The sequence below is a fragment of the Poecilia formosa genome, unplaced genomic scaffold (genome assembly GCF_000485575.1).
Source record: "Poecilia formosa unplaced genomic scaffold, Poecilia_formosa-5.1.2 Scaffold78, whole genome shotgun sequence".
Taxonomy (NCBI): domain Eukaryota; kingdom Metazoa; phylum Chordata; class Actinopteri; order Cyprinodontiformes; family Poeciliidae; genus Poecilia; species Poecilia formosa.
The window spans coordinates 688,240-715,631 of record NW_006800017.1 but is presented as its reverse complement, the minus strand read 5'-3'; the positions used below and the strand labels follow the sequence as shown (position 1 = coordinate 715,631).

Here is a 27,392-nt window from a genome sequence, read left to right as displayed (position 1 = left end):
GTTGGACTCTGAAAAGACTAGCAATTTTATTTACAATGAAGTAAACTTTTTTTTGTTGTTGTTGTTGAGATAGGTAATAATATATGTTACTGTTCAGATGTAAATGAAAAATACTGAGGTAAAAACAGCTGGAAGACTTGAAAAAGGGGGTACACAATGCATAGCACTACAGTAAATTACAGCAGTCATCTCGACAAACAATTGGCCCGTCATTGCCTTTTGAAGCATATTTAGACAAACATGGCATCCCGCATGTAAACATATACAGTTCAAAATAATTCAATGTGAAAAAAGCATTGCTTCAAATAGTGGTTAGTCTAACATTAGATATAATCTTAGATTTAGGTTTGTGTCTATGTATTCATAAACATATCAACACTGCACTTTTTAAGCAAATGGACAGGCACAAACAATGCAGGCACATGAAGTGGTTGGATTAACCCCACAGGGGATGATATCTCTTAGAGCCATTATCGCAGTGCATGCAGCATGACATGGCAAAACAGCTGTCCATTGAAAACTATCTTTCAGTTTGTGAAATCAACTCCGACTATCCAACCAACAAAGAAAGACACATTCTGTTATCCCCAAAGCCAACAAGGAGGAATCATGTTAAGAGTTTATCTCACCCATTTCCTCTCGGTTGACATATTAACCATGACAATATTCAGTCTGCTTTTCCAGTAACAGTAAAAACTGTTAAGTTCTTCCTGCTCAATATGAAGATTGATTCCATCATGTCCCACAATGCAGCAAAGTGAATATCCACAGCTTCTATTACCTGTGGGAAAAACCAAAAGCATAGTTTACAGTTCATGTTTTTATTATTAATACGATTTTTTTTGTTTTTTTTTTGACATGTTAAGAAAATGCTTCTTGAATAAAGTTTAACAAAAAAAATAATGTAAAATGTTTTTTTCTTTATGAAAGGGTAGTAGGTGACAGAAATTGTATTTCCCATTTCTAAATTGTGCGTCTACTTTCTAATTTTGTTGAACGGTTAATTCATGTGAAAACTGAATATAAAGTGACTAAACAAAACATTCAGAAAAGCATCATCTTTGTTGTTGGCTGAACTTTTAAAAGCATATTCCTGACTTAAATACTCTTTACATAATCAAGACACCAGCTTGATTAATGTCAGGCTTAAAACCTGACATCAAGCACTCCTATAATTTAACTACATTATAGAGAGACGCAAAACTGCATGGATAACTTGTGTGTTTATATTGCATATTCTTTTTTGTTCAAATGGCCCTCTGGAACACAAAGAAACATTTAATCTAGGATAAATCTGTTTGTGCCTTACATTACTAGACCTTTGCTCACAGCTATATCCTGATTCCCTCACTTATTTAGTTGTGTTTCCTCTGTAAATCTTAATAAAAAATATAATACCCTCTCCTTATATAGGTATATAACTGATGTTTTGTCTAGCTACATTGGTTTTGAGGTGCAATAAACAGAAGAACTGTCAGAGTACGGCCTGCTTCCATCAAGATATTTGTGGATTTAAACTTCTGGAGGTGTTGTATGAGCTTAGGTTGTTCAGAAATCTAAAGTTTCATTCTAATTTCTAATTTTCATTCAAAAATATTTTTCTTGGATGCATACTGAATTACAGTAATCATAAAGTCAATGCTATACTTCAGTAATGCTTTTAATTTAACACCAAGTACTCATCAGTCCAAGCAAATAAACTGCACATGGATTTTTGGACCTACTGGAGTTGTTCTTACAGAATGGATGTGATTCCCATAGCTCTCAGATGGGAATCAGAGTAAATACCAGCTTTGTGGAATTGAATATTAATAAAAATCTAATGAAATTCTTAAAACATTAAGGTTTGATTTCACAAACGAAGGCGTAAATCCATCACATATGGCTAAATTCACCCTAGACAATAATCCTGGAAAGGAGGTCCTACATTTACAAATACATCAACTCTTTACAAAATGTCAGGGTATCTGTTACAAGTGCCACCATATTAGCCAGATACTTTGCATCTTAAAGTGTAGTAGTGCATCTACCCCTCACCGTTTTGTAACTTTGCAGTTTTGGTGGTTTCATGCTCTACATTGAGAAAGAAATGGTGATATTGTATTGTCTTAACAGATTGTTGTCCAGTCACTGACAATCACCTCTATCTAGCCAAATACTATATATTTAGTAGCTGTAGTGCATCTTCACAGATGTAATGAGAATGCTGTCATTGTAAATGCTTTGCATCCAAAGATAAAGATTTGGTCAATATTTCAGTGGCAGCTGAAGAAATTTTGAAAACCGATAAATCCAATAAATATTTCTTTGCTTAGACTTTCGAACAAATAAAATTACCAATACTCACAATTCGGTGTCTTCAATGGAGTCTGGGTCCTCCATGGTCTCCAGTCGTCTCTGGCAGGCATCTAATAGCTTTTTCCTTGGCCCTAACGGGATATGAATGCTCTTAAGGTCTTGATCAGAGCAAAGCAGGAGAGCTTCTAAGTCGATCTTCTCTCTTTTGAATATGGAGTAAAACTCGCTCATGCTTAGTGTGGCAAGGAAGACCTCCAGAGGGCTTGTATCAGGCTCATCGTCATCATCCAACCCTAATTCAACTTCTTCCCAAGGCAACTCTTCCATGTTTCTTTCCTGCAGGCTGCGTGCGCTTCCAATGCTGTCTTCGTCTATACTTGGATAGTGCTGCAACCGACTGCGTAAACGCACATTATTACCTGAGCGGGTCGTGTCTCGAGCACCGAGGTTGAACATTCCTCCACTTATGTAGTTTCTTCTAAAGACCATGGTGCCCAGACCCGGTCTGTTAAACAGAGAATCATGTCCGGAGTCTGTGCTGATCTCAGAGTAGTCCATATCTGGTCCAAGAAGGTCTGGCTCACTCATGGCACGAGAAATGGCATCGTCGTTGTCTCTGGGGAACATATCTCGAACATTTCGACGCCCTCTGTCTTTTGGGTTGATGTAAGTCCCCTGCTTGACAAACATGACATCATTACCTAACTGAAGTCCAGAAAGGGAGCGCACACTCTTTCTTCCATCTTCGTAAATTTTAAAAGTTCCATCTCCTTGCTTTCTCTTCTCCAGCTTCTTTTGAATCTTTGTCTTCCCTCGGTTTGTGGCATGGAGAGTTGCCTAACAGTACAGAAACAATGCAACAACGAAGCAATCAAAGTGTTTTAATCATTTCAAGTACATTTAAATATGTCAATTAGTGTACGCAAACTTAAACCACAGAAAAAGTCCCAACCTGAGAATATGGCACACTGATAGTGGCTGTGCTGAAGTTGCGTAGCTTGTGGCTAACGGAGCTGCCAGTGTAACTGGAGAAACTCATGACATCTGAAGCGGAAGCCTCGGAGGTTTCTTTATGAAACTTTCGCTCCATGCGTTTGCGGTGTTTCTTCTGCATCTTAGCACACTCTCTGATCCGTCGCTCAGCATCACGAAATGCCCGGTCCTTCAGTTTGCCGACCAGTTTAGGATTTAGCCCTGTTTGCTTGGCAGCGATGGAATCCAAGTAGCGGACACAGTCCATGTGGTTCTTCGTGGCGGCCATGTCCAGGGGTGTGTGGTAGTCATTGTCTAGGCACCATATGTTGGCACCGAAAGACACCAGGAAGAAAAGGCAGTCGAGATGACCATTGGCAGCTGCCAAGTGGAGTGGTGTGTTCCCCCATATGTCACACTTGTCTGGGTTGCCTCTGTTGGCCAAAACAGTCAAAAGGTAACCAGAGTAAATACAAAATGCTGTTTTACAATAATGATTTTATTTATAAAGGGGGGAAAAAACTGGCCAAACCAAGCCATGTTGACTTGGCTATAAAATGTTATTCACTAAATCCTTATTGATTATGAAATTTTGAAAAAGATTTTGGAAAGTTAAGTTCTAGATTACTTTCTACAACTAAGCCTGAATGCTGGCTTGGTTTAGGGCAATTATTTTTCTGTTTTGTTTTTTTTTTTTTTTTTTTTTTTTTTTTTTTCAATCAGCAATCAACTAATGTCCTCCAGTGCAATACTTCAGTCCTCGCTTTCCTGACCGTCCGCGACCCGAGGACTACCTTAATGTGTGTTGCACTGTTGCTTTAGGTCTGTAATACGACCGCTGGCTTGCCAGCATCACGGCTCCACTACCTGTATCCTGTTTCAAGGGAGGCCACATAAATTGCACCTGACACAGTTTGGTCTGACTGGTGATGTCCTCCTGAATTCCTCAAGTCAGATCAAGCAACATGCTTGCTGGATAACAGCCAAAGATGAGTTTTCAAGCTTTTCACTGATTATCTCAACCTTTTTGTCGCAAGATAAACGTAATATGCAAATTTAACAAATTATTTTTTTTTTTCCTTATATACTTTATCAAACTGTATTCAAATGTTTCTTGGCATCTTTATTTTAAGTTACTTCTATATATGAATAAGCATTTCTTCTGGTACCTACTCCAACAAAATGTTAAGTTAACTTCAGTTAAAATATATTTCATTTATTTTATTGAAGGTTTTATATAAAGCCACTTCTTGCCAAACTGTTCTGCCTCTTCTTTGTCCTCCATGGTAGCCACATAGACTCCTGCATATTTTATGCTATGGACATGAAACTACTGCAGATTTATTATTGATGGGTGTCACTGTAAGGATTTTTGATATGTGTCATTCTTGGGCAGCGATTTTCAACACCCGGTTCTGATTTCGATGGAGCGTCCTTCGTGTTTCATCAAAATCGAAGAGAGGATAGAAATTTGGGAATTTTTTTTTTATTTAGAACGAATGGTTCATGGAATTTGTGTTGAGGCAATGGGTTATCTTCAGTGCTGATGACTGACAGTGATGGGTAAACAGCCACATAAGACAACAATAAAACTCTGACCAAAAGGAATTACAGCGTGAGCACAGAGTTGAAAAAAGTTCAGGGAACATACTATAAATTTAAGAAACAGAACACATGTAAGTTACTTATACTCAGATGATATATTTATGACCATCTGAGTTCAAATCATACAAAATGGTAATTGCACAAAGGTATCTAACACGATGGCTTTATGTGTCGCAATTTATATCTGTGGTAAAATGCTTAGCACAATAGTGTCAGATGCCTTGTCTCATTATTATCTGATGGTCTGTTTCTGTCCTCACATTCAGTGACAGTTTAACGCCACTGCAGGTAGCTCAATGCGATATATGAGCCAAACATAGCAGATAGGGCACCTTTCCCATGACACTTGGACCTCTCTCCTTTGTTTATTGTCTCACAAGTTTGATTTATGGTAACTATTAGTGTTTATTTTCATTCCACTGGACAATCAGTATTTTATGTCTCCTATGTGCTGCAGCTCTGTGTACACTCGAATCGTGGGAAATACTGAACTAAAGCCGAGGTCATCTTGAGTGTTTTGGGAGTTCTTGAGGACCCCTGAACAAACTCATCTTTAAAATGAACAAATTCAAACTGAATTTATTATAAAATTAGAGCTGACAGTCTTCACTGATAACCTGCTAAAACTGTCCCTGGTGTTTTTTTTTTATTTGTTTTTTTTAACTCTTAATAAATTGTCTCTGACAAATTAAGCATCGTTTAATGATGTGATGTTGTCTTTAAATTTGCTAAGTGAAGCAGAATCACGTTTTGTTCTGGCTGACTCGGAAACCAGGTCAACCCGATGAGATGAGAAATGAACTGCTCTACAAAAAATAGAGCAGTGCTATTCTTACCAAAAATCTTCATAAAGCATCTTCTGAAAACCAGAATGAAATATTTCCTAGTTCTTTTCATAAAACTGTGAAACTAACTTAAAAAAGGGAAAAATCAAAAGACTGACACCTTCTACTTACAAAGACAAATACAGATCTACTAATAGATAAAATTGATTTGTTTGCTCTAACAATAATTACTAACAATCGAATAATTACTTGAGGAACTGTGAACGGGCAGTGCCTTATGATAGTGCTCACCTTATATCCTTATCAATGTATCTGTATTTTATGTGCAAAATAGTGTATGATTTTGAAATGGAAGTGGGAGCCTAAAGTGATATCCTGGGCAAGGAATCAAAGAAGGATCCAAGAGACTCAATGTGGCTCTGGAGGAGCTCCAGATAGATCCACAGCTCAGGTGGGAACATCTATTGACATGACAACTATTTGTTGACTCCACAGGTCTGATCTTGATGGAAAAGGGCACAACGATAATCACAGTTGAAACAAATACACAAGGAGTAGCATTTAAATATTGCCACAAAGCTTGTGGGAAACACAGCAAACGGGAAAGACGGCTTAAGACTATCCCCACAGTGTTTCATGGAAGCATCGTACTTTGAGAAATTGGTGTGTGTGGTAGTTTGTTGCACTACAAAATCTGCCTTTGTCCTCTAAGTGACTACATTTTCTTCTAAATGTTTCCACATAAGCTGGCAGAATAATTTAAATGAGCTGTATTCAGGCGCTACGTCCATTAAGTTGAATTACGCACCAAACGAGCTGTTGAACGGGTAAAAAATTTAATAAAATAAAAATCTCAGATTACAGTAAGCAACAATCGAAATAAAAATGTATTCAGAAATCATCTATGATGAACCTTCAGATGCATTTTAAAGCCTAGGATTTATTGGGTATACTTCGTCATAAATCATACCCACCCCCTGGCCACGATCAGCCGCAGAGCCTCCAGGTTGCCGTGGTAGGCCGCCCATAAAGTCGGTGTCATGCCATCCTCGTCCGGCGCGTTCAGATCCTTCCTCGTCGCCTCCTTCAGCAGGTCCAGGTAGCCGTCCCGGGCCGCCTTGTGATACCTGTCATTCATGGTGCTGAATCAGTTCGCCGTGCGCAAAGCCATTCCGTTTCACCACAACCTCCATGGTCCCAGTCATGAGGCGGCGGCAGGCTGATTAATCGGGTCCCATTTTGCCTCTTGGTTCACCCAGAGGGACTCGCTCCTGGTATGTAAGAGGAAGCGCGTTTCTAGGGACGCGATGGCGCACACAGCGCGGGTCAACACTGCTCCCGGTGGACGAGGTGAATCAGAGATAAGATACCCCCTCCCCCCCAAAAAAAAAAGGCAAACTGCACTCTCCGGTAAAGAAAATTTTTCTGATCAGGTGGGCTTGACCAGAAAAAGCTTGGTTGGGGCTCACCTGGTGCTCACCTCAAGTTGCCTTCCGCTACACTGACCTCCAGTTTTACAAATGCATATCAATAAAATGTATTACAGAAACGTCAATTTTTATGCAATATTGAAATTCACACATTTTGGTGAATAATTACGCGCAGACAGATGACTAGCTTTTCTCTCTTTTTCATTTTTTTTGATAACATGATTTACAGATAATGAAAACCCAAAGTTCGCCTTTTTCACAAAGTAGAACAGTACGTTAGGCCAATAAGAAAGGCTTTAATACACATAGGATACAGCCTAAAGGGATGTTACAGTTGTGTAACACAGTCACTGACAACCTCCAAATGGAGAGGAAGTGCCTGATCACAAAGTGCTGTATCCAAGTTCGAAATGTTGAGTGGAAGGAGAAAGTGTGAAAAAGGCAACACAGAAGGAAAGTCCGTCTATTCAAGAGCGTTAGAAAGATTTATAAAGTGCAAAATGAAATAATGTACATTTTAGAGATGTTCCAATTTGTTTGGATTCACCTGTATGTCACCCACAGCCTTGTTCTTTAATTTTCTGAAAAAAAAAAAAAAAACAGGAATTGGGGTCAAGTTAGTGGTATTCACAAGGAACCCTGGGGAGAAAAAAAAAGGCTATTCCATATTGACTGCTATCAGTCAATGTGTATGTAAACAGTTCTCTAAGCCAGAGTGAGCAGCAGAAATGCTGAAAATTAGCTTGGAATTGTGATTTTGTTGAGAAAACATTCAAACTGTGCAAGTGTTGTGCAACTAGTCAATATTTCTTGTATGAATTGCATGAAAAATGTCACCTATGCAAAGTGTCTCATTGCTTCAAGCCCTGGGATTGACACATTTATTTCATTCTTTCTTACAGTCATAATGTACAGAAATTCCTCTTATGCTCCATTAATAGAAGATGATTATTGTGTTTAAACATGTCATCTAATAAAAGCTCATAAAGCTGTGCTTAGGGCTTTGAAAGAGTCTGCTTTTACTCTTGATGTTTTCATGTGTTGCTCTAAGTTTACATAATATATATGATCAAATATTACATAACACAATAAATCATATTAATAAATGATTAGTTAATAAATTAGTTGTGTAAAGGTTAGAGTGCAAATATATATGTAAGCAATGTGTCACTGTGGCAGGTTAACAGGTAGTGTCACCTCACTGCGGTTTTCCAGACTTCAAAATTGACTTTTTCAAAGTTTCCACCCTGAACTGCAAATGCAAACACGACAAGCTGAAAATTAATATTAGTTAGTGAACACACTTTAAGTAGGATACTGGAACATGCACTGTAAGGTACACCAATAAGTCAAAGCATACCTGCTTTGACTTATCTTTAGCATAGGTGCTAAAGATACTGATTGCGTTTATTAAAAATAACTTGGATGCAATTTTGTCTGACGACGGTCAAGTTGAAAACAAACAAACAAACAAACAAACAAACAAACAAACAAACAAACAAACAAACAAACAAACAAACAAACAAAAACTAACATAAAATACAGATTTTGCATCTGTGAATTCAAGGCATTGGAGCTACTTTGTTCAACTTTCATGTAGTGAAATATTTTGTGTGATATCAAGAACAAAGTTCTGGCAATCCGGAATGGAGTTTGTATTTTCCAAAAACTTTGAAATTAACGGGAAGAGGATATTCCTGGAATTGTGCTATGAACTTTACTGTAGTGTTTTGTGCTAAACATCTTGTATTTGTTGATACTATGCTGTTGTTCCAAACAGGCAGATATTTTATGACTCTTTGGATATAAACAAGTTTGGTTTTGGAGAAATATAAAAGCCACAGCAGCTTGTTTCCCAGGACATCACTCCACAGCAGGTAAGCTCACACATATGCTGAGAGTTTCAGATGCTGTGTGGTTGATGATGTGAACACCTTATTTTGAAAGCTTGTACTATGTTGTTGATGCTATTTTTTTTTTTCAAAAGATTCAGCAGAAAAATATTGATGATATAAAGAACATAGCATAATTGGTGTGGAAAATGTTCAGCTCAAAACCACAGAAGGGAATCACACCATGACAAATACTGATTCTATAATCTTTGGAAACGTTTCCGTTTGCGTGGGATGTGTCTCTATTAGGGAGTAAAGGATTGGATCTGACTGTTGAAACTGACACGTCTCATTTCTCTTTTCCAGATGCAGCAAACAGCTCACCTGTAAAAAAAAAAAAAGGAGTCTGAAAGAACAGCCATGTGCATCAACCCGGGCTACCCGTGCGAATGTTTGACCAGTGGTAATTTATGTGAGCCCTGCAAGATGACAGCCCAGGACAGGGAGCTGGAGGAGGCACACCTCTCCAACAACATAAATGCAGCAGACTCAGCCATGGGTGTCAGTGAGCCAGAGATGGACGCTTCCTCAACTGAAGGTGCACGGGACCGGGGCAGAAACTGGGGATGGATGTTGTCTGCGATCATCTGCCTCAACATCCTGATCTTGGGTTGCGCCTTCGTTAGTGGGAGCACTTCGAGCAGTGTCAATATCGACATCACAGACCTGCAGATTTTCATTCTCTTCCTGTTCCTGCTCACCTCCGTCTGGATGGTCTATTTCACCATTTACAATTCAAAGACAGAAAATGCTGTCTTCAAGGACAGGCATGCAGGACCCATTTGGCTCAGAGGTACAGTGAAAAATTTAACTGCTAAACAATTTATGTATGTATGTCTTGGACAGTTTAATCACTTTCCTCTACATGTTGCTTTGCTTTTAGCTGGACTTCTTCTGTTTGGAGTCCTCAGTGTCATCATGGATGTCTTTAAGATTGCCAGCTATGCGGGTTACCTCCACTGTGACCCAGGTGTTTCCATCAAAGTTAAAGTTGCATTTCCCGTGGTACAAATTGTCTTTATTCTTGTGCAGGTAAAAAAAAAAAAAACCCATAAATGAAAAATTGGCGTTCTTAATGTTCTCCATTTCCGGTGGTTAGAAAATGTTACAATTTTTGTGTTTTGCACTTGCAGACATACTTTCTGTGGATTCATTCAAGGGACTGTGTGCAGGTCCAAAAGAACCTTTCACGGTAGGTTTTTAGGGTATTTGCATGTTCTTTATTTGTTTATTTTCTGTCCCAGCACACACGAGACACTCTACCTGAGAAACAAAGAAACGAAACCTGTACTTTTGCCTCTCCAACCACCATTTAAATATGGGGTGGAGATGAGTGGATAGCAGTGTCTCAGAAATGGGCTGCAAGATAAATAATGGCTTTGATGTTAACTTAATTTATACTGTATGTAGAAAACAAGACGATTCTGTGTAGAATAAGAGTATGGCTTAATGGGTTTAAAATCCAAATAAGGTCTACAGACTGGGACTCATCTGATTTGGCTGATATTGGTTTATGTTCTACTCTACAAGAAGCTCATTCAATCCTGAGTAAAATCTATGTGGGACCCAAATCCAGAGGAATTTCAGGTTGCAGCATTTATCTTACTTAATGCATTAACTAAAAAATGAGAACCACAAATTTCTTTACTGTTAATATTCTTGACTTTTACAGGCTCTTAAACATAGGAGTTATTTGTTTTGGATATAAAAATATGAGAAAATAACTGTTTCACTTCATCAGGCTTTTCTATATATATATATATATATATATATATATTTATCAATTGACTGCTTTGTTTTTGTTTAGCAGTAATTTTGCAAGCTTTCTTTAGAAAGATTTGCCGTTTTTGATTTATAATCATTAGCAGCAATGCACTAAACCGGACTGTCCCCGGCTGATAGGACTAACCTACTGATTCTAAATTTGACTGAACCTGATATCTATACTGTCACACATAAAAGAGAAAAGTGCTGTAGGTACCTTGATGAAGGCTGTGGTTTTGAGTCAAACAGAAAATGAAAGGTTTGCAATAAAAACCCCAGTTATGCATAAAAATATTTAAGCATCATAGAATGTTTGCTAAATGCAAACGAAAGTGCATTTAAGAGTGTTGGTTGATGTTTTATAGACCAAAAATGGTCTTAGCTTTGATGCATTTATTAAATAGAAAATAATTCAAATTTTTTCTGTATTTGACCTGCAAACTGATGATTATACGTAATCAAGTGTGAACTAGAATAGCGTGGGATGTGTCTCTGGAATAACTTTGTTCATTTTCTCTGTCTTTTTGATATTTTAGATGTGGGCTGATGCTTACCCTCTCCACAAATCTTGTTTTATGGATGACTGAGGTCACTGAGGAGTCTCTTCATCAAACAGTTTTTCCAGATGAGCCGACCAATGTCACCAAGCTCTCAAGAAGACAGATGTACATCTATAGAGGTAAGCTAAGCAGATGAAAGCTGGTTTCACAGTCATTAATGAATAAACAACGTGACACTGTCATATCTGTGTGGAATTACAGCCAGTTATGGGAATGACAAGTGCGAGTGCAGCCACAGTTCCTGCAGCATCTTCAAGGATGCCTATTACTACCTGTACCCTTTCAACATCGAGTACTGCCTCTTTGCCTCCGCCATGGCCTTCGTCATGTGGAAGAATGTGGGACGAGTAGAATCAGAAAGCAACCACCACCACGTGAGATTCAGCCTCAAGGAAGTATTCATCGGTCCTATTTTGGGGCTCCTCCTTGTGGTCGCAGGCATCGCAACATTCATTGAGTATGAGATTGAAATGAAAGCAAAGTCAGATGAAGAGAGCCGTGATACAGCAGTGATGATACACTTTGTCATGAATATCGTCATTGTCACATTGATGTCTGTCTGCACCGTCATCGGAAGCGCTATCTTCAGGGTGGACCACAGGGAGCACATCTCAGAGAAGAACCCCACCCGCAGTCTGGATGTGGGGCTGCTAGTGGGAGCCTCGCTGGGGCAATTCATCATCAGCTATTTCTCCATCGTAGCCATGGTTGCAACTGGGGCCAAGGGTCACCTGGACAGGCTCAATTTGACATGGGGAATACTGATGGTGATCCAGCTAGGCCTGCAGAACTTTTTCATAATTGAGGGCCTGCACCGGGAGCCCTTTCATGAGGTGGAGGCTGACACAGTGGTTGAAAATCAGTACGTGGTGGAATCCAGCAAAGATGGAAGGAAACTTGAAGAAGTGGACCTGGACAATAATCCCAGACCTGATGTAGAAGCACGTGGCCACGGTGGGAGAGCGGAGCACAAACACAAACTCCTGTGGAAGAGGCGAGTGTTGAGAGAGGTCTGCGCATTCCTGCTGCTGGGTAACGTCATTGTAAGTACCTTTTTTTCCCCTTTTTCTCACATCCACTGTGATCGGTTCACTTAACACTAAGTCTCTTGTTTCTTTTTTTCACAGCTGTGGATCATGCCAGCCTTTGGTGCTCGTCCCCAGTTTGATCATGACACCGAAACACAGTTTTACCAATCCAGCATGTGGGCTGTTATCGTGAACGTGGGTCTTCCTTTCGGCATCTTTTACCGAATGCACTCAGTTGCCAGTTTATTTGAAGTCTATTTAAACTCATAAATCAACATCTTGCAATGAGTGCACAAAAAGCTGGATCTGAGCATTACTAAACTGTTTTGTACTGGATGTTCTTGATTGGTGCTTTTCGTCAAAAAGGGACAATATCAATTACTTTCTAATGAAGTGGCATCAATATGTGACGGTGTAAATTTGTTCAAAATTGTATTCATATGAATGCCTTGTATAGCTAATCTTGTAAAAGCTGATTTATTCTGTTAACTTTATTTGCAGACAATAAAAAAAAATTCAAAATTCAAACCATGACTATTATTATCATTAATTATTTTTGTTTAATTGTGATTATTATTATTATTATTATTATTATTATTATTATTATTATTATTATTATTATTATTATTATTATTATTGCTGTTGTTATTTGCAGTAAACTTTACTACCCTTTGTCTGAGATAATGGTTTTGGGACACTATTAACATTTTCATGAAGTCTAAAGAGCACAACAATACATAAATAAATGTAAAGACGCAATACACCCATATTTAAAAACCTTAGTTTTAGCTATTAAAAATATTATTCAATAGGTCCCTTCATACTGTATTTAAACATGCCAAACTAAGGCAGCTGATAAAGTAGTTGATACCTCATTTACTGTAAAACCAATGGTTAACATACAAATATCTGCTTGACAGAGCCCCCTGGTGGTACAAATCTGTCACTGGAATACCCAGAAAACCTGATGGACTCACTGGGTCCCGAAACCTTTAAGCTCACAGTTTATACAATTACAACAGAAAGAAACACCAGCTAATACAATAATACCTAACAGACTAAGCAAAGAAATTATGGCAATCGACTTTAATCAAATCTATTCTAATAATGGTGGCACAACTGTTCCATACAATCATTTTTTAACTTCTTCATGGTCTGTTTTTGGAGATTATATCGCCTGGTGATGTTTAAGACCAGCACCCGGTCGTATGTTTGTAGCAAGCGACTCCTGTTGCTAAAATCATGGTGTGTAGATATTAGAATATTTAAATCAGGCAAAAATGATGGCCACCCTTTCTTCGGGTCCTTAGCACACGAGTTTGTTTACATCCACGTCATCAGGAAACTCATTCTGTGTCAGAGATGCATCGACAGGTGATTTATTTAATGTATTTTTTGTCACATTTATGAGGTTATTGCTTGATTGAGCATTATGCGTCATATCTGTGTTAAGACTTAAAATAGACAAAAATACGTGTTGGGAGCTCGGAACAAGATTCTTGCTAATTTCGTGTGTGTGTCTTCATGTTTTTAAGGACTCTACAGAATCGCCTCTTTTTGGTGAGGAGGACAACTTCAGACTTAAACAGTCTAACATTAAGTAGGTTTTTTTAAAATCTCTTTTGTCTCCTCACTTATCATGGACAAGTAAGCTGGTTGGAAATAAAATTCAAACGTGTTTTTCAGACATCCTTTGGCATCGTTCTTCCACCTTTTCTTCCGCACAAGTGCCATCTTGGTTTATTTACTGTGTGACCTTATTAGTAGTCGTTTTATTGTCTGCATGGTCACCATTATCCTCTTGCTTTCATGCGACTTCTGGACTGTAAAGGTGAGAGTGTCTGATTATTAAAAAATATATATATATCTACATGTATTAATTCCGCCTGAAACACTTGTTTGTTATTATCTAAAATGGTTTATTGTTCGTTTAAATTTCATAATTTTGAATCGAATGTGTTTAGAATGTATCTGGCAGATTACTGGTTGGCCTTAGATGGTGGAATCAAGTGGATGAAGATGGGAGAAGCCACTGGGTGTTTGAATCAAGGAAGGTAAGCACTGGAAAAAAAGAAGTGTTAACCTTTAAAGTCCCTGTTATAGAAGTCTAGAAACACTATTCATCATTGGCATGAATGTCATATTAATGTTTTTAGCGATTTATATAACCTCTCTTTTATTTCAAATTGGAAAGGTAAGACAACCAGAACTTATATGATTTATATAACTATTGGCGTTTGAATTTAGGGAATATTTGGTATTTCACATATGAGCTAAACTTCACGTAGAAATGAAATTGGTTGACATCATAGCACAACCGGTACCACAATGGGTGCCTCTACTGAGCTTGAGAGTTGGTGCACTTGATTTTGGTTTGAACTAAAGGACATTTAACCAAGCATTACAGGAAGTGTATGTAATTATTTCAGCCTGAATATATCATTTTTGATCCAGTGTGGAAGAGTTAAAATTCACATTAAATTCAAACTTGGGATCCACGTTTTTATTTTAGAGTCATGTCTGCTCGTAAGCCTCTGGCCAGTCCTGTACCTTGACTCGTATTATAGAATAACATGCAAGTGACTCTTAGATTATCGTATTTATCAGGAATAAATAAATTGTCACCATCCTCTCTAAACAGTCTGATGGTGTCAGCAAAATATCCGCTGCAGAGTCGCGGCTCTTCTGGCTTGGCCTTATCGTGTGCCCCATTTTTTGGGCCATCTTTGTCTTCAGCACCATCTTCTCATTTAACATCAAATGGCTGGTGAGTTCAGTGCCTTGTGTATGTGTCAGATTGCTACCTGTATAAAATACTGCCATGTGTGTGATGATTCCCTTTGTGACTTTGCACCTCAGGTTGTGGTGATAATGGGGCTGGTTTTGCAATGGGCCAACTTGTACGGTTATGTCAGATGCAAAGTGGGTGGAAAGTCCAGCCTGAGAAACATGGCAAAGTCCTACCTCAGTGGGCAGATTTTCAAACAGGTTTGTGAAGTGTCACGCTTACCTTTACTTTTAATGTATTGTCAGAGCACATTGTGACACTTGTCTTTTTTTTTTTTTTTTTAAAGGCCATGAAGGAAACAACAAAAAGTTGAAACTGAATTGGAGGCACTCAGACACAAAAGAGGTGGTGGGGCTCAGAACTCGATGGAAGTTAGTATATTTGTAATTGAGAAGGTAGACGGTTATCTTGCTGTTTCTTTACATGTGGTGATTCTAAGAAATTCAGTGTCGGATAGTAACACAAGGTGAGTTTTTTTTTTTTTTTTTTTTACACAACTTTTGTAAGCTTGTGGACGTATAAAATGTTGGGGAAAGTTCACACATATAACAAACCTCTGGTACTTTCGTTACTTTGACTAAGCTGCATTTTTGTGTTCGAAGGTTTGTTATTGTTTGTTGTAAATTACACTATGGTTTGTTTATGTGTAAAATGAAATGGCCATTTACTAGCATTTTTGAGAAGGCGTTGTGTGCATTAAAAATAAATCGTGAAAATTCTATTGTTTCCTCTGGTCCAAAATATTGTGCAAATATGTATTGATATCCTTGTGATGTAGAATATTTCAACTAAGTACTGTTAATGTAATTGGAAAAAAAATAATTTAGGACAAGAGTGACGAGAACACTACTTCGTCTCCAGGTGAATGTTTGGCCACAAGGTGGCAACAAACATTATTGTTTTCTTGCCGGTACTTTAGTCTGAATATTTCTGAATACAACTTTTAATGTTTATGCAAAAAGTCCAATTTATGTTTGTTTAAGACATCCGTTGAATGACCTTTCTTGTGAAATGCCACATTAATCTGCTGCGAATGATAAAATGTGCAGTAAGTGAATTTTCACAATATGTGAACAAATCTCATAGATCAAAATGTAGGGAACATATTTGTTTTATTTAACAGATAAAATAAAGAATAACACAAGAAATGTATAGTTCCATCTCTGGTCTCTGTGGCTTCACAATCATTATTATCTATCTATTGTCTATACACACATATTCTAGTAGGATCACATGGGATAATTAGTCATTATCTTCTACGTTGCATTAGTTCCAAAAGTCAAAATGATCAATGTTGCATGTGTACTGTGCCATAACATAAGTCATGGCAACAACATATCCAGAGCTAAAAATAAGATACAACCAGAAAAAGATTTTGTCCAGTTTATCTGCAAGTTTCTGATGATGTTCCCTTTCTGCCTGTTTGGTGTCAACAGCCTCTATGAATCTGACCATCTTCTGGAGCATTTTAGAGTCCTCAGAAAGACCTTGCTGAACGACACTGATGACGCCTTTGGTCTCTGCAGAGATCAAAATTAGACAGTCTGTCACTCCATAAAAAAAAAAAAAAAACCCTCTTCACTATCAGTACGTTTCCTTGACAACAAAGCCTCACTCACCTGCATCCTCGTTTTCTTTGTTGTCTTCTGCATTTTGAGGGGCAGGCCTTTTAAAGAAGGAGGTGAAAAAATCCAGCCCATCTTGAGACACTCTTGTCAACAACATGGATACCAACATGCTTATCACCATCAGGACTTGGCAAACACAGAAATGGATTCCTGTGCAACATAAAGATGGTTGTAGTTATTTGTGCTGCTGATTTATATTTTCCTTTTTTTTTATTGTCTCATCGCTTTGCACATAACAAGTTGGTTTGTTTTTGTGTGCCCCGTGACTCACGGATGACTGGGCTGCACTTGCTCTCTCCAGGAAGCACGTTGGTGAGAATGTTCAGGAACATGGTGAAGCTGAGCACCAAGGTAACCTTGAAAGAGTTGCGCTCACCACCTTGCAGTGGCAGAGCACCGCTGACTATATCGGCCACCATGATCAAGATAGTGGGCAAGAGTAATGTGATGAATGGGTTGGTATATCTGATCCTTAGAGACACCTGAGGTGAGCACAAAAGACACAGTAACACAGGAACAAAGGGAACAAAAAAAAATAAAAAAAATACAGTCTGCATTGCATTACTTTGATTAAAATGTGATTTGTTTTATTGTAGCGCTGTATGGCTTCCCTTTTAGTAACTCTTAAGTAAGAGAACACTATTTAAACTCATCAGACTAAATTTTTACTACAGCAAGGGAGCTAGATTCAAGTTAGTTAGGTAGCTTATAAGCTTATTTTTACTTAAATTGTTGCTAGCTATTTCTTGGGGACTTATTAAACCTACTGTTTATAAAAAATAAAAAATAAAGGCCACTAAAGCTTAGTGGAATTCTCCAAAGTCCACTAAGCTGTTTCTTTTTCTTTCAAAACATATTTTTTACTAAAAAGTTTCAGGCTATGTTAATCACCTAATTGATCTAGCAGCTCTTCACTTGGATAAATACATTTAGGTCCATGTTCCAGTTTACAGGTGGATGTGAAATATATGTCAGATAAATGAATTTCATATCAATTTGATCATGCAGTTAATTGGCTTTTATTTATTCTTTTTGTGAACTTACGTCAATAAAATTGCGATCCTCTCGCTTTTTCCCCAGCTTCACTTCTTCCGTTTCCCAGTCTCCACGCGAACTGTCTGCCAACCTCACTTGATCAACTTTTATGCTTATGCCACATTCTGCATTAGAAAAACTAGTATATTAACAATTTCTTAATTTGCTGTAAGAAAGAAATCTGGAATGTTGCCCTTTTAAAGAGGTGTAGAGATGGCCTTGTTCCTTGTTTGGAATGAACCAATATCAATGTGTGGACATCATCATCAAACATCAGTACACAGATTGTAGTCTGGAGTATAAACTCAACATTGTTGCAGCAGTTATATCCATCATTTAAAAAAAAAATAATTTTACTACCCTAATGGGAGAAGAAATAAATCAGGAAATTTTCAAACACTTTTTTTTTTTTTGGTGTTTCCTTTTTAAAAAAAAAAAAAAAAAAAAAAAAAAAAAAAAAAAAAAAAAAAAAAGGAAACATTGGTTTGAATATGATTTCCAATACCAACAATTAAAGTCACTGTGGAAATGTCGCTAGCTAAAATGGGGTTTGGGGAACATGGTACTACAGAGCTTCTTTCAGTTTATGGTATGCAAAAAGTTCACTTAACTATACATAAACAGATCAATATTGTTGCTCAAATTGTACATAATGTACTGTAAATTGATAGATACAAGCCAGAGCAGTCTAGTGCATGCATTAGCCAATGCCCTGTGAAAATTTAAGGATATGAAGCTAACATAAAATGGTAGGAATGGAATGTGTTATCATGGCATCAGTGAATTTCTTACCATTTGGCGGCGTGGATTTAAGTCCAACGGGGCACACATCAAAAGCAAAAGGATAGTTGAACAGATTGATTCCACAATTCACTTCTGCAATTATGATCACCTTGTGCCCCACTGTACCATTACTGTACACCACGAGATCAGGCGAATCATGCTCCATGGAGCTTTTTCTGCACATATTCCCAACAGAGACGGTAAGCTTGAGCAGATCAATGGACTGAGTTTCTTTTAAGAATAGGATGTTGTGCCACTCACCCATTTTCTATAGAGATATATGGGGTCCACACTTTATCTACTGGCAAAATGAGTTTTTCAAATTGATGTACTGATGTATTCCATGCCAGCTCTGGATCCACCCATGCCTGTACGTTAAAGTAAAATTCAGTCACTAAAATAAGATTCTGTTTTATCTTTCTGTCTTAATGTTTAATTTTTAACACATACAATTGTAACCTGCAGACGACTCATTAGATGCAGTTCCTTCATGTCCTGTTAAAATAAAAATAAGAAAGTTATACATTTTTGCTTTACATTAGCTTTGGAAGAATCTTTAAACAAAGTAGAGAACAGTTTGTTCTTGCCTCTGTGGAGTGTGTGGGAAAAAAATACTTACGACTGATAGCGTTTCGTACTCAATTAATGGAACGTCAACAAGTAAGGTGCAGTTCTCAGACTGAGGTGAAGATAAATATTCTTTACTAATTAACATTTGGGCCAGACATCTGCGAGTCGTGCACTCGGTTTCAGCTTGGGAACATCCTAAAATAAGACGTGTGTTCCAGTAATTTTAGAAAGACTTCCTTAAATCTTTTAAAAGTCTCTAAAATTTACTTACCAAAAATCAGCAAACTCAGCAGAACGATTGCACTCTCCATTCTTTTAGTTTTTAATCTAAATTTATTTATTTTTTTTATCTTAATAGTTAGATTAGATATAAATTAATAACTGCACCTTTCATCCTTTCAATTTTCAGCTTGATGTGACTCTTTAAGTAGATCTCTTAAACAGTGGGCAGAACACTACTGGTGCAGACGACATAACTGGCCCACAAAAGCCTTTCATTAAATCATTGTCAGCTAATCTCTTTCGTGTTATTCAGTAAGACTGTGCAAACAGTGAAAACGCAGGTGTGGTATTGCCCATTGTCCGTAGCTTCAGGAGAGCCCATACAGGTCGTGTTTGACATTGTCATAGGCTGTGCTCCTTACTTATTACAACAAGAACGTGTCTGCAAAAGAGGGGAGCAAGCTCAATGAGTCTGTAATTGAGAGGCAAGCTTGCACAAAAAGTGATTATAAAAAACAGAACAAATATTTAAGACTGCAATGATTAAGCTAAAGAGTGGCTTTTTAAATACACTGCTTTGACAGCTGGCTGATGAATTGTAGTTTTACCAAGAACTGTCTAGGCTATTTGAGCTCATTAACTTTAACAACATGCAATTTTTGTTACGTAATGTTGATTTTAAATTAAGCTGCCTAACATTTATTCTACTGATGTGAAAAGATGTGGTTTGTGATGCACAAATGATATGACAGTAAAAGGGAAGGATGAAATCCCAGGAAGGGGATTGTCTGGTGTTGTGAGGAGGCATGTGGGGAGCTTTTGGGCTTCTGTCGGCCAACATTTGCACCTGAACTGTCTTTTTTCATCGCTGCACAGCTGGCGAATGGATGTTGCAGTTTACTGGTTGGCCAAGAATCAGTTCCCACTGGTCTGTGGTCTATTGAGTTTTTTGGCCTGTGTCCATCCTGCATTGCGATGTAGCAATGGAGCAATGGAGGAAGTTTAGTACGTGTTGGTCAGGCTTTCAGATACTGATTATATATTAACAACCGCCTCGTTTGGATCAGCACTTTACAGTGCAAGACGGTTTACAGCGCACGCAGTTTCTGGTAAGCTTCTTGGCGTCGAACTGGAGCATTACATAAGTCAAAGGCAAACGTTAGCAACTGGGTAACATTTGCAACCTCAACAGCCGCCAGGAAGCATTTTTTCTCAGCAGCAGGGAGCCCCGACCCCTCTGTACAAAGCAAAGTGTAGTACAAGTGGCTGTTTTTTACCAGGTTATGGGAACAGTAGACACCTATAGGTTTAATAATATCATTTTTTGTAAGTATTTTCATCTCTACACCTTTGCCTTCCTCGTTGTTTCTTTGTATATAATGATTTAATATGCATAGTGATTTTCTAGTGCCTTGCCTTGGGGGACACATCAACATGTGGCAAGGGGAAGTTAGAATCAAATCCACAATTTTAGATTGCAAAACAACCACTTTTCCCATTGAGCCACAGTTGTCTCTGTGTAATTGCCAAGTACCGTCCATTTTGTTGTTTGTATGCGTGCAGTTTATTGTCTGTTCAGTTCAATAAAGTTAATTAGGAAACAGGGACTAATATTCCATTCTCTGTATTTTGTAAAGCAAAGCTGCTCTGAGATTTCAAGCACACCTTACAGTAATCTGAAATCAGTTTTGTTATTAAAAGTGGAAAGCCTTTGAAGTTCATTTCAAATTGGATACATGCTCTGATAGCACGCCTTATGAAAGCTAATTGATTATTTTGGAAAATGTTTAATGGTTTAATTTCTTAATTTCATTGTTCTTTAGTGTACACAGGACTCCTGCCTGACTTGGTTTGACATGGCACACACAAAAACCAAATGCAGTATTTGCACCTTTTTTCCAATGTAGTAACTTCTGACACTGTTTTGGCTTATATTTAAAAAAAATGAGCTCATAAATGCAGTACTCTGTCAATGCTCTGTATGATCGTGATTCTCTCAAACGCCAGAGTCCTTAGAAATTCACAAAATATTTCCATGAACAATGTTACGAGACTTTCATGGGAAATTTTTTGACTACTCTGTGATCAGATTGGACATTTTTTATTTTTATGTATGTATGTATGTATGTATGTATGTATGTATGTATTTATTTATTTATTTATTTATTTATTTATTTTATTTTTTTCTATGTAGTCTCATACATCCATCCACATACACAAAATAGAACTTTGTAATTGTTTTATGTTGATTTTCTTTCTTTTTCAGTGACTTTATTTTTTTCTTCCTAAATAAAACCATGTTTTATTTTTTTCTATGTGTCTATTTTCATCCATTCATAATAAATAAAACCATAATAAAACCATTGTCTCTAAAGGACACAGAATAGATAAGGTATTCCTCTCAGTTATCTCTGAATGGATTGTCTCTTATCTGTTTTCACTCATCATCTTGCAAAACTAGTAGTTAATCAGATAGCTCAACTTCCAAATATGGATAACTGTGTCATACTCTATTCTTAAGCACACAACCAGGTTGTTTTGGTGTCGCCGGCCTATTTTTACAGCAACCTTAGATACCCTCTATTGCTGCTATAAAGAGGCGTTCAAAGTTGACTCTCTTCACGTTGGTTTTGGTGTGATCTTGTCTTATCAGAACTGCATTGTACACCATTGGGACAAAGAAAATCCTTGTTCCCATGAAGGAATTTCTACCAGACTGAAGAAAGATTAACCTCCTGAGTAATGAATTGTGGAAGTTTTAAGGAAATAGCTTAAATATCATGCTGAAAATATCAATGCAATTGCTTGTTTTTGTTGTCTTTTGAAAAACTAGACAGATTGTAAAAAAGTAGTCCTTCTTTACCATGTGGGGACAAGGACTTTTTTTTTTTTTTAATCTTGAGGAACCTCTAAAATATTCCATAGGTCATAAATCCTCAGAGTGTCCAATGAGCTTTGAGGCGGAAATGATTGCAGTAATATCAGAATAACAAAATGGGACTTTGCCTCAGGACCAAGTCAGTCAAGCTTTTCTACCATTTGAAGGTTATGTCCGCATGAAGCACACATTCTTTAATGCTCAGAGGAGCTTATGGCCTTCGTGACACCAGAGCCAGTCTGATTTCTACAAGGCAGGTAGGTTGATTATTCAAGTCTTTCTTATTTGTCTGGTCAGACCGATTTATTGAAAAATAACTACATAAATGCGTTTTAAGTCAACAATTATAACAAATATGTATTATCCAGCTTTGGTTAGATATGTTTTAGTGTTTAAAGCAGAAAACAGAATTGAAGTCATTAATGAAATGATGTTTTGGGTATATTAAATGCATTATTTAGAATAATAGTGTTTTTTTTTGTGGGGTCATGATTAAAACCTAAGCTTAGTGTGTTTCAGTGTCACTTGGTGTTGTGATCTTACTCTCAACCCCTGCCAAAAATGGTAACTCAGACAATACACAATAAGTGTCAAATAACACAAATTAAATCTGTACTTGAAAATAATCACAAGATTAAGCAGAAACTCAGAAGATTTAATTCCTCCATGGTCAATATGTCCTTGTTTTTTTTTTTTTTTTTTGACCTGAATGTCTTTACCCACTCTAATGAAGAGAAAATCTATTGACTGTGTATTTTATGATATTTTACAATATTTCTAATTGATCAAATGAAAATTTGATATAAACTTTGCTGGATTTTTATGCTTGGTTTAATATTTCAACAGTTTTGCAGCAGGAATTTCGATATGTTTCATAGACATTCTTATGTTTTTATGTTTTTTTTTGTTTTGTTTTTTGTTTTAACCTTAAGTACATACTTTGGCTACTCACCAACAGTAGGCAGCCTTTTTTGGCTTATGATAATGTTTGACTAACAAGAACACTGTTTTTACAACACATAGCACTACTGTGCACAATATAATCAACAAAATCTGCAATCCTTATTCCTTTGGTGGGACAATTAAACCGTATGAAGTGTTAAAATAGAATGTATGATAGAACAGTCATCATAAACTGCGATAAACATTAGCCACATGTCATCAGACTGAGCAAGGCAATAAAATCTCAGGTTGACTGACAGGAAAAACATTCTTTATTTTTCATCAGTGAGAAGCTTTGAGATAAACCAGATAGCGGACATGTTATCAGTGAGCTGTCAATAAAATAAAATGATAGAAATGTGCCGGCTTTTGTTCTGTGTGTTTCTGCAAAAGGGGGACATTTCAGGTAACATTTGGAGGTGAAAGCTATTAGAAGTGATGACTGGTCAATAATTTACCTTTACAGGAACACAAACCGATTAATAAGTATACCAAACTGAGGTCAATTCCATGTAATTGCCTAAGCCTGTACTAAAAATAAGCTAAATAAATAAATAAATACTTTCTTTGAGCTTTTTCTTACACTTTTAAGGAAATGTCCCCCTTGTTTGCTTCTGGTTACATTTGGAAGACTGCAGACTGAAATAAAATATAAAAGAGGTAAGGTCCACAGATTACAAATGAGGGGGCTTTTAAGTTCAAAACTGTTTGTAGGCCTTTTTGTCCAAGTTAAGCTTTTTAGCAGATTTAGTCTGACTATTAAAAGCTTTGATGTACAGATTAGTTTAGAGCCAACTCAATGTTTGCAAGATGCCCGAAAACCTAAATTACTAAACCTAAGCATGACAGTGACATGCTTGACAGCTGTCATTACACAGTAAAAAATGCTGGGTTATTTTCATAACCCAATTTCTGGGTTGAAGCTGTTGGGTCATATGTTGGGTTAGTTTGACCAAATATTGGGTCAAAATTCATAACTCATGAGTTGGGTCAGAAATTTACCGGAAGTCTACATTTTGCACACTTCTGTTGGGCCAGGGATTGGGTAGATTTACCCAAGACAAAGACAGAGACAGACAAAGACAGAAATAGCAATCCTAAATTACATATCATTTAGGATTGCTGTTTCTGTCTTTAGCACTGTGTTGTTTCACCACTTTTAGAAGTGTTCACACTTGACAATGATCACTAAAGTGTGTTCTAGTGTGCTTAATAATTTGTTTTCGTCATCAAGGTGCATTCAAGTGCCATCACAGAAATCCACAATCTGAAACTGTTAAAGGAAAGGTTAAGGAGTAAAACATGCTTCTATGTGGAACGCAGTGAAAAGGAAAGGAAATTTTCCGATATCTTATCGAGGACAAAACAAAGAGAAGAAGCTAATGACTGACATGGAAAAACTACCCATAAAACACCTCTGGATATTGCAGCATAAAGTTATCTTTGATCTGTTAAGTTTAAAGGGCATAAAGATAACAGCCTGTGGCTCTAATGTAGTAGTAGAAGACGAGTGTATAACGACATATTTTATGTAAAACTGCAAATGAAGCAAAACTTTTTATAGTGTAGGATGTTTTAAAACAAAGTTTTATAACATTCTCTTTGATTATACAAATAATAGTAGAAAAAACAGCCATGCTTTACAGAGGGAAATTATATGAGGACGTTGTAATAACGCCACAATCTAAAATAATACAACCCCAACCTTTATTTCCATCTCATCTTTTTATTTCCATAGGAGACTGAAAGGCACTCGCTACCAACATGAGCACTGAAAGCGAAGAGAATATCATTGACACCAATCACACCTCAGTTCATACGCTGAGCAAGAAAAATGAAAAGGAAAGAAGGCGGCTCCGCTACATGCAGAAAGATGGCCGGTTCCTGGTGGCATTCCAGAAGCCGCCTGGAGACTGGAGCCCATATATACTGGACATCTTCACCACCCTCATAGAGATTCGCTGGAGGATGATGTTCCTTCTCTTTACCCTTTCTTATATTCTCTCCTGGATCTTCTTCGGTCTCTGCTATTGGCTCATTGCCCACATACATGGCGACACTGAGAGTTCAGATAACGATCCTTGCGTGGAAAACGTGCGCGGCTTTACTGGAGCATTCCTGTTCTCAATGGAGACCCAGGCAACTATTGGTTATGGCAACCGGGGAATGACTGAGAATTGCATTGGGGCTATTATTGTGGTCACCGTCCATAATCTGTTTAGCTGCCTTTTGGACACCATTATCATCGGCATCATCGTGGCTAAAATGGCATCTGCCCGAAGGAGGTCTCAGGCGGTGCGTTTCAGCAGCTCCGCAGTGGTCAACCTGCGGAATAGGGTGCTGTGTCTGTCATGGCGTCTCGGAGACTTCAGGGGTAACCACATCCTGGAGGGAGTCGTCAAGGCCCATCTTGTCCGGCATGTGAAGAAGCGAGGTTCTGTTGTGATGCTGTACCAGGATTTAGACCTCGAGAACCCACATGTTGTTCTCGTCACCCCCACAACAATTGTTCACAAACTAAAACCAGGAAGTCCCCTTTACAGAATAGGTCCAGATGACTTGAAGAGGAAGAAATTTGAGCTGCTAGTCTCCTTCACCTACACCGCGGACTCCACAGGGATGCTCCATCAGACACGCACGTCCTACACTCCTGCAGACATCTGCTGGGGTCAGCGTTTCCACGATATACTGAAAGTGGGGAAGAAACACTACCACGTGGACTATGCTTTGTTCAATGAAACCACCTGGGTGCCAGTCCCCATGGTCTGTGCAGAGGCTTATGAAAGAGGGAGTGGACACCCTAATGAGCGCAATTCACTCTTACCATCAGCCACAGGGAACGGCCGCATCTACTGGGCCATCACTAACAGCCCAGAGGAGGTAGTGGTGCAAACATCTTTGTAATCAAACAAGTGCATATACAAATGATGAACTATTTTACTGTTGGGTACTAAATATGAAATGTGAAACCATTTGAATGTCTTTGTATATACATTTACGTCGAAAGCTTATAATATATTGGTTTATGCTTTGTAGGCAGTAAGTTGTGTGTTTAGCTAACAAATGGAAATTTAATAAAGCTTCTATTTGTCACTTAAAATTGCATTTCTTTACATTACACAACATAAAATAATTATGCTTTCTATGTGAAAGTCCCAAGAAAGCAGAAATAGAATTGTCCCATTGTGAGTGGGGAAGTAAAAATATATAATTTTATTCTGTCATAATTTACAGTGACTTCTGTCACATGCATATGTTCAGATATAAACCATTCCACTGTAATCGTTTTTTTAAACTTCAAAGAAACACTGAAATAAATAGGGTCATAAGATATTAGTGAGTGTAAATATTGTGACATACATTTCCAGTGAATTTGTTTCTATGATTTCATTAGAAAAATCAATCAATAAAAATAAAATAAACATTTTTGACACAACAAAATTACACTGTATTATAACATATTCTTATTTTAGGATATAGTAGTTAACTATGTGGTGTATTTAATGCAGTTAAATACCCCTAACCAACAAACATAAATAAATCCAAAATTTTTAATAATATTAATAAGAATGAAATAAAAAATAATTATGTAAATCTTTATATACATATGAAACCTGCTCTTGCCCAGGGACCATGTAATGATGAAAATAAGAGCACAAAGGCTCAGTTTTCATGTGTATTCGTATTAGATTTCTTATTTGTCTGCCCTCCCATTCAGGGTAAATTGCTGACAGGCGGCTCTTTATTGGGCACTTGACAGAGCAACTTTGTTTTACGGCTGAACAGCGCCTCCGTGTGTTCATGTATTGTATATGATGACTTTGGCTAGTAAATTACTATTTTTTCACTCTGTTTATGTTGGTGTGTTTTAGAGGACAGATGTAAAACACCGATTTAAAACTTTTTTCTTGGTATATCCTCCTGACTACCAGGAAAAAAAAAATTGTCCGATCACCATTTTTTTTAAATCCCACATTCTTTGTAAGGTAATAAAAGGTTTTATGCACTTACTTTGTCTCGTCCCACAAAATGTGTTATTACTGATGAACGCAATTTTTATGTATTAGAAAAAGATACAAACAAAAGTCCCACCCCTTCATAAGTGGTATCATTGAAAGGCCCTAAATGTCCTCTCCAGATACCAAAAGGAATTAATTCAGTAGAATGCAGGGGGTGGGAGATATTCAAGTTTAGAAATGTCCTCTACAGAGG

At 37.5% G+C, this 27,392-nt stretch overlaps 5 protein-coding genes across 6 annotated transcripts; 3 read left to right on the top strand and 2 right to left on the bottom strand.

Annotated features, from left to right (window-relative positions):
* Positions 1-4: 4 nt before the first annotated feature.
* On the bottom strand, positions 5-7,011 carry ush1ga (Usher syndrome 1Ga (autosomal recessive)). Of its 2 annotated transcripts, XM_007556318.2 has the most exons (4): positions 6,635-7,011; positions 3,251-3,704; positions 2,348-3,135; positions 5-781 (listed from the first exon to the last, which is right to left on the bottom strand). In XM_007556318.2, the coding sequence occupies exons 1-4, from the start codon at positions 6,796-6,798 to the stop codon at positions 778-780; spliced, it is 1,410 nt and encodes a 469-aa protein (XP_007556380.1). In that variant the 5' UTR covers positions 6,799-7,011; the 3' UTR covers positions 5-777. The 2 variants fall into 2 exon arrangements, with proteins under 2 accessions (XP_007556380.1, XP_007556381.1); XM_007556319.2 differs by lacking the exon at positions 5-781 and having other exon boundaries at positions 2,344-3,135.
* Positions 7,012-9,274: 2,263 nt separating this feature from the next.
* On the top strand, positions 9,275-12,856 carry otop2 (otopetrin 2). The gene is made up of 6 exons (XM_007556317.2): positions 9,275-9,775; positions 9,866-10,014; positions 10,116-10,174; positions 11,283-11,425; positions 11,508-12,349; positions 12,434-12,856. The coding sequence occupies exons 1-6, from the start codon at positions 9,343-9,345 to the stop codon at positions 12,602-12,604; spliced, it is 1,797 nt and encodes a 598-aa protein (XP_007556379.1). The 5' UTR covers positions 9,275-9,342; the 3' UTR covers positions 12,605-12,856.
* A 752-nt stretch (positions 12,857-13,608) lies between these two features.
* LOC103140941 (Golgi apparatus membrane protein TVP23 homolog B) lies at positions 13,609-15,841 on the top strand. Its single transcript, XM_007556314.2, has 7 exons — positions 13,609-13,708; positions 13,870-13,934; positions 14,021-14,165; positions 14,299-14,388; positions 14,976-15,101; positions 15,194-15,322; positions 15,409-15,841. Exons 1-7 carry the CDS (start codon positions 13,697-13,699, stop codon positions 15,433-15,435), a joined length of 594 nt encoding a protein of 197 aa, XP_007556376.1. The 5' UTR covers positions 13,609-13,696; the 3' UTR covers positions 15,436-15,841.
* Positions 15,755-21,398, bottom strand: LOC103140942 (zinc-activated ligand-gated ion channel). Its single transcript, XM_007556315.2, has 9 exons — positions 19,410-21,398; positions 19,188-19,333; positions 19,019-19,063; positions 18,830-18,936; positions 18,578-18,744; positions 17,795-17,910; positions 17,022-17,232; positions 16,742-16,900; positions 15,755-16,642 (listed from the first exon to the last, which is right to left on the bottom strand). Exons 1-9 carry the CDS (start codon positions 19,447-19,449, stop codon positions 16,389-16,391), a joined length of 1,245 nt encoding a protein of 414 aa, XP_007556377.1. The 5' UTR covers positions 19,450-21,398; the 3' UTR covers positions 15,755-16,388.
* An 872-nt stretch (positions 21,399-22,270) lies between these two features.
* On the top strand, positions 22,271-26,522 carry LOC103141014 (inward rectifier potassium channel 16-like). Its single transcript, XM_007556416.2, has 2 exons — positions 22,271-22,495; positions 24,919-26,522. The coding sequence occupies exon 2, from the start codon at positions 24,945-24,947 to the stop codon at positions 26,082-26,084; it is 1,140 nt and encodes a 379-aa protein (XP_007556478.1). The 5' UTR covers positions 22,271-22,495; positions 24,919-24,944; the 3' UTR covers positions 26,085-26,522.
* The last annotated feature ends 870 nt before the right edge of the window (positions 26,523-27,392 follow it).